Source organism: Anopheles cruzii, chromosome 3 (genome assembly GCF_943734635.1).
Source record: "Anopheles cruzii chromosome 3, idAnoCruzAS_RS32_06, whole genome shotgun sequence".
Taxonomy (NCBI): Eukaryota; Metazoa; Arthropoda; class Insecta; order Diptera; family Culicidae; genus Anopheles; species Anopheles cruzii.
Window position 1 is genome coordinate 35,043,974 of NC_069145.1, and position 14,129 is coordinate 35,058,102.

The following is a 14,129-nucleotide window of genomic DNA, read 5'->3' on the forward strand; positions in this document are numbered from 1 at the left end:
ACCGTGTTCATTTTTATAGAACTGTAACCTATTTGCAGGATACGGTTTTATGTTATTTGTCTTTCTTTTATTTTCGCACTACGTACCGTTTGAACAACTTTTTCGATAAAAAAAAAATCAACTAATTCTACATTTTACTATTCTTCTTCCGAGGGAAACAGTAATTTTGCTCACTTTCTCCCGCTCGTTGAGGATGAATGCTGAAGTAAAGGTAATCTAATTTGCACAAACATAGGAAAGCCGCAAAAATCATCCAAGTTTCAAAATAAATATAAACCATCTAGAATATTAACTAACAATAAACTTTTAATATCTATTTTGTTTGAAAATATGCGTTATTGTACCAAAAGAAATGACAGTGTATGGAGCAATGGGCATATTGAGCCGACCCAAAAAAAGGACCAATGGTACGGAACAGCAGATTGTACTGATTTGCTGACCAGAGGAGAGCGGCCGGTGTAAGTACATGATTTTCAATCGTTCGTCAATCACACAGTGCGAACTAGTCGCACCGCACGAATGGCCCGCCAAAAGTCGCCAAGCTACCTGGAACCGTTCTACAAACGAAACAACAATCTTTTTTAGTACGATGGAATGAAGCTCTACGTACAGGGTTTGCAGTAGTGGAACGGAGCAGATTGTGTCGCGGTCATCTGTGTTATAGAATGACAAACTCTATTGCCTCGTCCTCTTCGTCGTCATCATCGTCGTCATTGTCGCGATCGGACGTGGCGCCCCCAGGAACGGCGGTAGCCAATGATCGGTACGCTGATGGATGTGGATACATCGGCTGATGTGTTGGAAGGTCCGCACGCTGATCGCTACTTTTACCACGACAAAACACGAACATCGGATAGTTCCCCACATGACCCGCACTTGATCCTCCGGGTACAGCATCGTTGTTCGCCACGGGCGTTAGGAACTGAAATGGTAGTTTTATAATTTGACATTCACTTTTTCAGGGATGCAATAACAGCTTACCGGCTTCACGCTATCGATGAACTTGTAGAAATCCTTTTTCGTTTCGCAGTAAAATCCAATGCAACAGCTAGGATCCATTTTGCTCAGCTTCATCTTTCTCGGTGATTTACAGTGGAACGAGGAAACGGCAAAGTTTTCCTGATTTACGTCCACCATGTCTTGGCAGTAGTGCGGATCGAGGTGAATAAGTTTGTCCTCTGAGAAACAAAAAATCCAACGTATTCATTTTCATTGTTGCTACAGTGTACCCTCCGCATAGTGTGCACACAACCTTGATAACCGACGAAGAAAAGTGAATGTTTCGGGCGCCCTCCAATGATGCCAATGCAATAGTCTAAGCTGAGCATCGCTTTAAGGCATTCGTTGTAGATGGGGTTCAACTTCTCGGTTCCAAGACGAAGTGGGACGAGCAGGATCAACGATTTCCAGTGCATGGCGGCAACGCTTTCTTCCGACCCGGGTGGCGCTTTGCATGCTTTGCCGCTCTCGGCAAGTGGTGGTGCTTGAGTTTCCTTCTTTTGCCACGGAGCTCCGGCTGACGGTGCTGATATCGTGCATCCATCGATAATATCCTGTATGTAAACTGAAACAAACACATAAAGCGATTGATAAACGCATGAATCGAACACAAGTAACAGTTAATCACAGCCGTATTGACTCATCCAATACTGCCAATAGCCATCGTGGGGAATTCCATTCAGGTTCGTGGGGAAAACACGTATCACACTCACCAGCACAGTCTTGCGCAACGTAAACGTTGATCCCATCGAGATCGGTGATTTCTTGTGCCGCCAAACGAACGGCTTGGCGCAGCAAATGGGCAACAGCTCCCGGGCCGTACCAGTCGCCCGGTTTTTTGCCCGACGCCTTTCCCAAGGCCACCAACGTGTGAATGGAGAAGGGACTCGTTTTCGATGAAGTGTCCCCAAACCAACGAATCACCTTCCGGTGGATGTTCTCCTCGTACGCGTTGAACATTGACACGTCCCAGCGCCAACAGCGTCCCAGGAAGTGCGTCATTAGCCCTTGCGCTAGCAGCATTTGGCCACTCCGTATCATGCAGCCCCAGCCGCAGTCGGAGGTGTAGTTTGAATCGTCCATCGTTTGAAACTCGCGCCTGTACGTCATCCAGACGCGCGACACGAAATCGCGCCGGAACGCATCTATTCCTTCTTCCTCAACGATACCCTCCGGACTGCTGTCCTCGATAGCGTCTGTGCCCGTTTCTTCCGCCGGAGAACTAGAATCTTCGGCAAAGTACACCGGGGGCGCGGTCTGCACCAGCAGCAGCTGTCCATCGGTGGCCGTACTGGTCAGTTCCACCGAGCTTTCCATCGACGGCACCGGGGTCACCTTCTGGTGGTAGCAGCGGCCAAGCAGCCAGAGCGGTTGTTCTTTCGAAAAGTTGGTTTTCAGTTTGTAGTTCCAGCCAAATTTCATGTTATTCCACATGGTCAACAGCTTCGACTCGACTTTTCCCTTAAACTCTTCGCTTGGCCCACCGCCAGGGGCACCAGCTGCGTATGGGCCACGCATCGGGCTCGATGAGGCCGACACTGTTTCATGGCGATATGCTGGATGCTGCTGAAGGGACACCTTTCGACTAGAGTTCTTTCCGCCATCGTCACTTTCACCTGCGGCTGCATCACGCCCACGACCGTCGCCCTCGGAAACACTGCGGAAGTGTTGCGGTGTAACCGCGAGCTTGTTGAACCCCGTTCTATTTAGCAACACGTCGTAGTTCATGCCCCTCGAAGGTGGTCCGAGCAGCAGTGATTGTTTTTTTCCTCGTTTCCCCGTGCAGATCACTTATCAGGTGACACAGTGCGAATGAATGACCGTGAAATGTACATTCGCGAACTCGCTGTACACTTTCACGGCGCTCAAGTTCGTTCCGTGGTGCTGCCAAACTGTCTATAGTCAATAAGACTACATTTGCATCGTACACAGGAAAATGCAGTAATTAAGCCTATCGCTGCTCAATATCACTCTGTTGTTTGTTTTACACTGGGTCAGCAAAAGTCTTTTAGCAGTAGATGGGTTGTAGTAGTCGTATATTTTCCCAACCTTTTTCTTTATTGTTCACCCCCACAACCCCAACTGACAGCAAAATCAAATGTCACAACAAAACAGGGTGACGCAAAACTTACTGTTTGATTACTCCATGATTCAAATTGCTTGCACAAAAGTCGAACTGCTTACACCAGTTATCAAATTAACTAATCGCTTATAGAGAAAGAAACATTTTACTTCATCTCAGCAATGCTTCCTTTATTAGCTGCACTACCGCTGGATTGCAGCAACAATTTATCTTTCTACAAACAGAGGTTAATTGTTCAGCTTCTCTTTTGTGTAGCGACTCTTCGAATCGGCGATCAATACTTGCGTCGTACCGAAGATGGTTGTGTTTCATCATTTGGAAAAAGCTACAATTTTCCAACCGAGACACTGGCCTAACGAAAGCTTTACTGTCTTCTAAAAGCGTACTCATCGCTTCGGAGGAAAGATACCCTGCAGAGTAGCGTTTTCTATCGGCCCGGAGATGCTTGTTGTATTTTTTTTGGTGCGTAAGATAGTCTAATATGGCAAATGATTTCTTCAGCCCCTCGTCCCCGCTTATCGAATCCTGTAAAAAGAAGATCGATTAGAAATGGACTGCAACGGATTGTAGGATTGAAATTGTTTACCTCGTTCGGATTGAAAACATGCTTTTTTACTGACAGCTGCAGGTCCTGGCAAATGTCCTGGATCAAGATCTTGGTGATACATTCCGAAAGAAGGGCCTCGGTGTCGTTTTGCTACCGGCATAGTATACTGTTAACTAAGAACGATAAGATGGGTACTGAAATGGGCGCTTACCAAAGGTAACCAAGTATTGAAGTTTAACGAGGGTTCCAGAGTTTCCACATAGTGCCACCATCTCGGCGGAACAATCAAGGCCATACCGGGCTCCAAAACGACATGGTATGCTTGATTTTCTACGCCCGTTAGATCACCGTACGACAGAGGACTATAAAAGTTTTCCTCACAGTATACGCTCGACTCTTCGAATGGTACGCGCACCGGTGTAAGCTTTGTCTCCGGCGGAAATAAAATCCAGGATTTTTTCCCGAAAACTTGTACCACTATGTTGCACCCATACGTATCGTAGTGACAAGGAGTGTGTGCATTGGGTGAACCGATCCAAAAGGAGATGTCCTCGTCGACGCTCGGGAACCCAAAGCAAGCAAAATTGATGCCACTCCTACATACTGCCGGTAGTTCCGAGATATTTCGATAGCTAAACGAATTCCACCGTCCGGCGGTATCTGGCTGGGACTTACAAATATCGCTCATACTCATCTTCATTTCAGTACGTGCCCTTTCCCATTGCGGACGGCGACCGGCTTTTACGGAACATCCCTCAAATGCTACCAATTCCTTCCGCGCACTGTCGTACTTTGCACACCACTCTTCGAATGTTAGCTCAAAACAATCCCATGGAACGGCTACATTTAACACCACGTGCGGAAACTCTGCATTCAGTACGATATCTCTCAATTTATTCGGATCCATCAATCCAGCGGAATTTACAGCCCACACACGGACTCGTTTATTGTTTGTATGAAATAAAACCAAAACATGAACGTTTCCTTTTGTTCGCGCTTCGAGCTGAGTGACAAAGTGACTTGCTCCCAATTATACGTCTTGGTTTGGAACAGTGAAAACAGTAACAATGCGTATTTATTGAACGCAAATAATTTAGAGTATCATAGAAGTCGAAAAAGACAGTTTTCCTACTATTGGGATTATTAAACTAGCTTTGTAATTCAACAGATAAATTTTCTCGCATGGCATTTTAAGTGATAACCAAATCAGTGTAACTTGACATTTCTTTCCATATGCCTTCCTTACTGAGCTGCTAAACACGTTCTCTATCTGCACGTCTCTCGTATGTAGGGTCGCTAGGTTACTGCCAGTTTTTAAATTTACCGTAGATTTCGTAGTGATCATACTTGTGTGGAAGCGTTTAAAAATGCAACAAGTAAACACGACGTCGTTTTTAGAGACGAGAGTTTTGCAGGAAACCAGCATTACAACTGTATCGCACACTTTATGCTCTTCGATCGAAAAAACGTCTGATACAATAGGAACCGTATTATCGTCGAGTCGTGAGAATTACACAGCATATGTGTTAGAAACATTCGATCCTCTGAGGAGTCAAACAAACGACTTACTGAAAAAAGTGGAAGCCGAGAAGGAAATGAAACCTCTGAACGACGCAAAGCAGACGCTGGCAGCGTCAGAAACCCCTTTATTGGAGACAATGGAATCGGCGTTTCAAAGCGCAAAGGAAATGTCGTCGCAACGTGCTGATTTCCTTAAACAATGGAATACCTTAAGTAGTACGATGGACCAATAAAGTCTGAACCGCTGCCGTTAGGGTTCTGTTGGACGATGCAGAGCGACTACGTTACATAGATTCGTAAGTATACGTTTACTACGATCCCACACGAGGCGCAGGCTACTTATACAGCAAAGTATCACATCTTCGTGTCTTTCCACGAACAGGCATAATCCTGAAAAGCAGTTTGTCGTTATTTAAGCCATCAACTCATGCCCCGATATATTACCACCGAGAGAGTGTCCACAGGCCAGCACTAGAAAGGCACCCTGCAGCATGCGTAAATTCATCGGTTGCAGTTTTTCATTTGCATCGGACTTCTTCTTCCCGCCAGGGCCGTCTGCGCTGCACTCGGAATTGGTGGATTTGGTTGAACGAGCTGATTCCTCCGAGTGTGAAACAATACCGTTGTGTTGGCCGAACATTCGCTCATATTCCGCGATGGTAATTTTTTCTATAATACCAGCTTCAAACAGTCTCATAATGCTATGAAATGGAGAAAACATAAAAATAATAAAACAAAGTTTGTATCAGCACGACTTAACGAACAAAACTCTAGCTAACTAATCTTACACAACGTTCAGGCTATCCAAAAAAGGACAACCCATTTGCACTGCAAGCGCGGAGTAGCGGGTATACAGATTCTCGCTCAACTGGAAGCGATTGGCTCCGTAGCGTTTGGTGTTGAAGTACAGTGTTTCACGACCACCAAATACCGCAAGTTTGGGATCATTCTGCAGCATGTGAATGCCCTCTTCGACGGAGCGCACCAGAAACGAGCCGTTGACGAATCGTTGCCGGGTCAGGCGGTATAATCGTTGCAACACTCCCGTAGAATTGACGAGCGCTGCATGGAATGCACTTTGCCGTTCCACCAGCAGCTGATAGTTTTCGTTTACCATCCGCTGCTCCAATCGGCCGAGCGTATTGATTGGACTTTCCCGGGCTGGTCGCGCAAGCTGGGACGTTAGTTGGGCGGAATAGACGTCTCCCAGAACATATGTGGCACAAAGCCAGAGCAGGATCGAGAAGAATCTTGCAAGATGCCCGTCGTACGGTATGTTGGCCGCTGTTTGTTTGAACAGATAAATTCGTTGTTAACCAAATCTAGCCAACAAATGGCAAGTTCGTACTTACACTGCCTCAGGTAAACATTTATAGTATACCAAATACAACGATCTAGAGATGGATATGTTGGCAAGCTACGTATTAGTCGCGACTGCTGTTCCGGTATATTACCATAGCTGATTTCTTGTATATACCGTGCATTATATAAAGGTGGCTTCCGTCGAAACAAATGTGTAGATCGATAAAACGACCGGTTTCGGCTACGAAGCGACCGTTTCTTCCAACGAAACGGTGTGGAAATGATCAAAAATAATATTGGTCCCGAAATTATAATCGTAATGATCAATGGTGGCCAAACCGTCACTTGAAATGGCCGAACCAGTGCCAAGGCTTCATTCAGCCTGCGTGGCGCGTGCGTTACAAAAGCTGCCGAGTCAGCCAACGTAAAGAAGGAAAACTCAGCCGCTTTCATACGCTCCCAAGTTACCGCCACATCACCCAGATACAGATCAACTTCCCTGCGCTGCAGCATGCCGAGTGCGCCAGAGAAACTAGTGTTGTCTTCCGTGCTGACGGCTATTCCTTGTATTTTTTCCGGTGGCTCCACGTACTGGAAGCTGAAATTCATTCGTTCGGCTATGAGCTGCATCAGGTTATGATCGCGGCCACCCTTAACCGTAAAGTATGCGTCTTCATTATCCACTGTTACATTGCGGTCGAGCTCCATTTCGTAGCCAATATCGATGCCTGAAATGTTAGACGAATCACCCCGCGGGCTACTGTCGTTTGCGTAGAGAACGAAATGCCACGGCGGTTTCTAAAGACCCAAAAATTCGTATAAATTCGTTACCTTCAGCAAGTGAAACAGAGAACAATGTTAGCAGGGCCTTCAAAAGCACTGATTTAACTTACATGAATTACAGGAATAGTAAAAACACGTCCCTGGAAGTTCTTGTACACTTCCGCAGGAGTCGGCAACAAAGGCACACGCTTGAAAGTCATATCATTTCCATCGTACCAGTTAGCACTCAGCATCTCACCTCTGTTATCGGGCTTTGCTTGGTTGTAGAATATGCGGAAAATATTTTTGCGTGGATTAGTAATGACCGCAATGCGGAATGGTTCCTTCAGCAGGGCACTATCCAGCCGTCAGGATAACTGTGTCGCTCCCCAGTAGAATATGAACAAACTTAGCCTGTGTGCCAGCTGCCGATGGAAAATATCGTGGACCATTTCTTCCGGATGACAAAACAAAAGCGACGTGATTTCAAGCGACTGCTTTAAGTTGTGCTCTATAAAGTCAAAGTACTGCTCTAGATCGTAGTAGACACAGGTGGGAATGTTATGTTGGTGAAGCATAACGGTTAACTTGTCTAGCCGATCGATTTTGGTCTCATTTTGCACTAAAATCACCAGTGATTTGGGTGCTAATAGGTTTACCATTTCCGAGATACCCCGAATCATTCCGGACTGGTTAGATCGCTCGGCTATTTCCCAAAATGTTCTTCTTTCTGACGACATTTCTGAAATTAAAATGTGATGTAAATTCACTTACAAACTTAGTTCTTGTGCAGAAATTTTTTACCCCCGCAAGTTATCAAAATGAAAACGGCTGTAAAGCGGAGGAATTCGTTCATCATTCACGTGCCACTTTGGTAATTTAACTGGATTTTCATTACTCTTCTGCCCATCTTATATAGTAAACCTATGATGCTATACAATTCCAATTTAAACTCATCAAATATGTAGCTTCTGGCGCGTCAAAGAAAACAGGTTGAGCCATTATGCTGTCCATCAATCAATCTCAGCATGAGTAGCGCAATTATCAAATAAAACATATCACACAAAATTGAATTCTCAAGAACAGGTCAAAATGCGGAATTGAATCCACATACACGTTCGACAAGTTTATGCTGGTTAATGGCGTGCGCCAGTTCAAGTTTTCTACCAGTGTAGTTTGTAACATTTTTATCACAAGCGCTGCTAGCAATTAGCGAGTTTTTATTAGCGAGTTTAAGGTAAATTTGTTGACAATTAAAATCTCAAATGCAGATCTTACGATTTTTTTACCCCCGTTTTTCTTAGTTGATTTTACACATATAGCAGATGTGTTGGTCGCGACTATTAAAGAAACCCGAATTCGGTATAACTAGACTGCAGTTTCTACAGTAAACAAAACCTAAGACCAGCGATCGTTTTTATTGATAGATTTTATTATCTACTAGTTCTAAATTCACGCCCGGATTCGAAACTCCACTTTAAGTTGTTTATTTATATTTTTTTAAACAAAGTTCATGGTATTTTTAATTTAAATCAAGCCTCAATGATTTAAAGCCATATTAGATTTAAATCAAACATGTTCTTTGAAATGCCTATCCTATGCAACCCATGTCACCGATTATACTTCGGCTTAGAAAATAATTATCACACGCTTACAGCATACGAATTGTGCCCAATGTGAGAGTACCACTTTGCTCACGAAATAGGACAAGACATAAATAAATAAGTTTGGCTTTTCCTTCGTAAAGAAAACCTCATTGTACATTTGATTACGCACCTTTTACATACATTTTTGCTACAGCGTGCTTAAATTTAATTTTTTTTGCGTAAATGAATCATTTATGTGAATGTTTCTATCGTTTCACAATGAATGCTTTAATGTCCATCGGACAGAAACTGACATCTTCCGATGCCATCGGCTCCTGAGGTTTCAGCAACGTCAGCAATGCAGTGAAGACATCATGCCCTTCGGCCAAGTTTAGCAGCTTTTTAATGTTCAACTGGAACCGAAACGAAGAATTGTATAGAGTAGGTGCAAATCTTTCGGTGAACAGCGCATACTTACCATGCCTTCCGCGTTGGCTTCCGAGGCACAATCGTCGAAGTTCGTCCGATGAATAACGAGCCCAATCGGAACCGTTGTCGATGCCGGCGGTGCTCTGGGATGGTCATCTCGACCAAAGCGGACGTGCGGCAAGCTGCGCATTGCGACAATCTCCATGCCTGGTTCTAGTGGTTCGTGTCGGCCGCCGAAGCCCTCGTTCACCAGTCCCGTCCAAATGTTTTCATTGAATATCAGCTTATCGAGTGGATGGAGCAAGCTGTGCATCTGACCGTAGGCTGCTGGGGACAAAAACCCAGCTGCGTACTCCGGATCGGGTCTTGTACACGATTCCCGCGCCTCAAGCACCAGCCGGAACAGGTGCAACACCGGTAGATTGTCCTGTACGCCCTGCCCCAGGCCACGATCGTCGTCACGCGTTAGCTGTCGATCTTGCATGATTTCCAATTCACCAGAACTTAGCGACGATCCGCCGAGTGGCTGGCCGCTTAGTAAGGTAAGTCGGTAATTTTCATCCTCAATGAACATGGCCGAAGGTACAGGGTAGTAGTTGGCTTGCAGTGGTAGCTTTTGAAACCGTTTCCGTTTGATCATCTGCATTGCATTCAGATCGGTGTAGAAGGTGCTACCGCTGGCAATGTTTGTCTGCAGGCGCATAATAATTTCCGTATTTTCGCGACGCCCGATATCGACCAAGTTTCGTATCTCGAGCACATTGTCTCGAAGGATGGTGTGATGTGTGACAAATGGTAGACCGGCGGTTACACTCGCTTCAAGCGGTCCCCTTAAAACCAATACAATCGGATGTTCGTACGTCATTCGTGTAGCGTTGCCAGCTGGATGGAAGAGATAGGCCCCACTCTTGCCGGAGCTCAGCTGCATTCCGTAACGATAGAACTCGAGATGCACCGGAATCGTGGCCTGATTGTTCTCGATTGTGATCGATTTCAGCATGCCCTTCGAGGTGAAGGCGGCACCAGGTAAACTGTTCTCGTCGACGCGTAACGAGACTTCACGTGGGACCGCAAACTCAATATCCTCCGGATAACCGCTCGCAAGGTTCGCGGTGAACGGTGCCTTGGACAGAATACTTACCTTCGAATAAGTTACACTCCTGCAATGGACCGAAAAAGAAAGGTTTGCATTACAAAAACACAGATTACTGGTGGACAGGGAAGGTAACGACACATACGAGGATTCCGTGGCAGAATTGCGGAAATTGATGGTATAGACGCTCATACCGAGCGGCGGAACGGTTGCTCGGAAGAGCAGCCGAAATTTCGTGTTGGAAGGCTGCGGTTGACTGACGCCATCGGGGCGTGTATGCCATGACCAAACGGGAGCAATTTGACAGGGAACGACGGTTTCTCCTTTACCGTCGCGAACCATCACGAAAGGGGTAGAAACGTAGAACTCGACAATTTCGGAACGCATCTGTGGCAGCGAGTTGTGCAACACGATCTGTTTCGTCGGTAGCTCTTCGCCCACAATGATCGTAGGCCGGCTGCTGTCGGAACCGCTCACAGGGCGCGAATCATCGATCGAAAGATACGGAAATGCCGGGTCTGGTTGATAGACGGATGGTTTCGTCAGCAGTCGGTACGTGGCTTGCTGCATCACAAATTTGCACTCATCAATGGCACGCGCCATACGTTGGGCGTAGTCTTCTACGACGTGGTCTTTCGCCGTGCCGGTGATACCATCGTGGTGCTGAAACAGCGCCAGTTGTTGACGAGCGTACTCCAACCGCTTCTCAAGCAACGTCCAATCCGAGGACGGTTCCCAGTTACTCCAGGCGTGCAGCATCTCTGCCGAACGAATGTAGTGCAGTAGGATGCGATCCTGCCGCTTGTGGAAGGGGCGAGACGTGTAGTAGCCACTCCAGTAGTCTTGGTTCACGTCACAGTATGTGAAGAAATCTCCCGAAAGCGACGGAAATGGTTGCATAGTGGTTGATGACGCTCGGACCGCATCGAAGTAATCCTGCAGTGTAGCAAACCGAGCTTTTACGTTCAGCGACGGCTCGTTGTTGATGTACTCAAACAGTCGCTCGTAGTTGACACGCTGTGCTTCCCACTCGCTGCTGGTTGTGTAGCGGAAGTCATCCCCAAGGGGAACGAGCACATTGCGGGTCCGATAAAGGACCGACTTTTTACGCCACTGGTCCACAATCGCTTCAGCCCGCTCGGCCACGTTCTGCTCCGTTATGGGGCGCGGCGGCACCTGCCAAGGACAGTTAACGCCACTATGGGGCAGGCGTTTAAAATCAAACTGGCAGCACACCTTTGGATCGGGGCCGCAGGTATGGGGAACGTCGTAAGAATAGAACGGCATCATGTGGGTAAAGAGATCCGTATCGCCCCGTGTGTCCCACAGTTGGCGCCATCGGAACTCGAGCTGCTTGTTTTGCGCCAGATTCTTTTTGACAATGTAGTGCGTCCGCTGGATTAGCAGATTTTCGAAACCGGACAGTTTCAACAGGTAGGGCATCGTGGCCGACTGGCCAAATGGATCGATCGACCAGCTTGAAACAGGTGTTACATTTAGGTGCGTTTTCAGCCACGTTTGTCCCTCGGTCAGCTGCAGCAGTACCGCGTACCAGTGTGAATTGGCCTCGTCCGCCATCACCCACCCACCGGTGACGAACTCTAGCTGACCTTTTCTCACCAACCGTTTCACAATCTCCTTCTGTTCCGCCTTCAATTGATCGTACCAGTAAGCGAAATAACTTATTTCCGCCCAAATGAACCGGAGCGCGGGGTTTTCATCCAGGTGCCGCAGCATATTGGTAAAGATTGCCTTCGTGGCCCGTTCGTAGTATTCAGCAAACGTTTGTATCCAGCCAGGATCGTTGTGGCTGTGTGGCACGACAAATACGTTCAGCTTATGGTGTTCGTTCCATTGGCTAGGGTTATATTTGATCGACCAGCCTTGTTTCCATGCACCTCCGTCGGTGTTTTCGAACGAAACTTCCTCGTACAGGTTCAGCATTTGAATGTCCGGTCGGGGAACGATGTCCGCACGCAAAGGGCACGTCCCCGGCCCACCACCATTAGCATTGATGACCGATTCCTTCATCATCTCACGATCGCCCAACAGTGGTCCGGCCTTGCCGCCTTCACCGTACGCCTCATCACCGGCGTCGACCGCACCCCGAATAGTGTCGATTTGTTTACGTATATCACCAAACTCGTTGTGATGTTTACTCAGCCCGTTTTCGAGCTGTTTTATTTTATTTTCCAGATACGTTAGATCCGGATTCTGAGTAATACAAAAAAAGTCTGAGTAAACAAAAAAAAATGTCACTTCTAGTTACTTACCGCGCGATCGGAGATTGAATAATTCAGTACAATGTAGAGGACCAGAAATATCAAAAGTGTTACTCCGGAAAGGATTAATACAAATTTTCTTCGTATTCGAACCATGGTTGCACGGTAAACAACTATCGGCCACAACTGCTATCGACACCTGGTATGGACCTGCGAAGAAAGGGCGCTATGAAGGTCTTATCAGAGACCTACCAAGCGAAGGTGTGTACTGTAAAAATATCACAAAGGGGTGCAACAGAAATGGAAAGGTTAGCAGTTCATGCGGGTTCGTGCTTCCGATTGAATTGAACATTTTTATTACACGTTAAGACAGAATCGTGCATTGTATTCTCGCTATCTAATCTACACAGGCCGGCGATTCGGCGGTGTTTAACATTCAACTTCTTGGTTTTCTTTTGTAGGAAGCAACACGATGGCCTAAACACTGAATGCTGATGAAGTACCTTTATTCTGAGCGCAGCATGCCAAAGAATGAGCAGTAAACTTTGTTTTGAGCGATTTCACAAAAATCCGACAATGTTTTCAGCCAAAACGAAACATGAAACACGGAAAATTTCCTTTACTTTCCTTTTGTACTGTCGGCAGTACTTTGGCGAATGTCAAAACAAGCCACCCCGATTGGGAAAATCAGGTGGCAAGTTGAATGAAAAAGGCGTTACTTTTGACATCTGGACCATTGTGCAGAATTCGAAACAGGGTGGACCAAAATCGTCATATATCACGCCCTCATTCTCGAACAACAAATCTTTTTGAAGGTATGCAGGGGAAAAATCTGTTTACCGATAATAATATCAACCCTCTATCATTTCTAAAAAAATGAAATTCGTTGTCACATACAACAACTCTATACAACTAAACAAAATACACTCGAGTACAAAATAGTACACTCGAGATGGACACCGGGCATCGTGCATAGTTTTAAGTTAACTTAGTAGATAGATCTAAGAAATACGTCCTAAGACTCCCGGCTGTTCCCGGCGTGCCTCGCCATGAGCCAAAACACGTCCAAGCAAAACTGGAGGTCCAGAAGAACCGTAAATCCGAGCGAAAAAATGTCAAATCGTATATGAATCCGCGAACTTTTAAACGATTTGACGTTAAAGATTAATGTCAAATCGTTTATTTTCACTTCGTGTGGCCCTCCGGAAATAGCTGTTAAAAATAGACTGATTACTCAAAATTGGCAAGCTGTGAGGAAAAGCATCTCAAGATGTTAATTTTTATGAATAGTGAATAAAATACTCCTCTTTCGTCGCTAAAGTGTTTCGTAGCATTGCCGAAATCGACACTTCTCGCAATCGATGAAAGCACACCTCGTCGAAAGTGTAGCACGACTGACATCCCGTGTGTCAATTTTGCTAGAAGAACAAGAAGAACGGTGTTCCATAGGCGTGAAAACGAAGCAGTTTGAAAGAAAGCTGTTGTCGGCCCCGATTCCCAGCTATCATAAAGCTGGGCGCACAAAGGATAGCGATAGGACAGCGGGACAGAGAGCGCCCGAGATCGTGACCATTGCTCGGGGGAT

General features: G+C 46.1%; 3 protein-coding genes across 3 annotated transcripts; all 3 read right to left on the bottom strand.

Annotated features, from left to right (window-relative positions):
• Nucleotides 1–28: 28 nt before the first annotated feature.
• On the bottom strand, nt 29–3,025 carry LOC128272452 (cysteine protease ATG4D). The gene is made up of 4 exons (XM_053010265.1): nt 1,713–3,025; nt 1,253–1,564; nt 982–1,178; nt 29–922 (listed from the first exon to the last, which is right to left on the bottom strand). Exons 1-4 carry the CDS (start codon nt 2,725–2,727, stop codon nt 659–661), a joined length of 1,788 nt encoding a protein of 595 aa, XP_052866225.1. The 5' UTR covers nt 2,728–3,025; the 3' UTR covers nt 29–658.
• A 207-nt stretch (nt 3,026–3,232) lies between these two features.
• Nucleotides 3,233–4,549, bottom strand: LOC128270305 (HSPB1-associated protein 1 homolog). Its single transcript, XM_053007707.1, has 3 exons — nt 3,841–4,549; nt 3,669–3,779; nt 3,233–3,607 (listed from the first exon to the last, which is right to left on the bottom strand). The coding sequence occupies exons 1-3, from the start codon at nt 4,534–4,536 to the stop codon at nt 3,233–3,235; spliced, it is 1,182 nt and encodes a 393-aa protein (XP_052863667.1). The 5' UTR covers nt 4,537–4,549.
• Nucleotides 4,550–8,662: 4,113 nt separating this feature from the next.
• LOC128272449 (alpha-mannosidase 2) lies at nt 8,663–12,700 on the bottom strand. The gene is made up of 4 exons (XM_053010262.1): nt 12,596–12,700; nt 10,468–12,536; nt 9,279–10,389; nt 8,663–9,213 (listed from the first exon to the last, which is right to left on the bottom strand). The coding sequence occupies exons 1-4, from the start codon at nt 12,698–12,700 to the stop codon at nt 9,067–9,069; spliced, it is 3,432 nt and encodes a 1,143-aa protein (XP_052866222.1). The 3' UTR covers nt 8,663–9,066.
• Between the last annotated feature and the right edge of the window lie 1,429 nt (nt 12,701–14,129).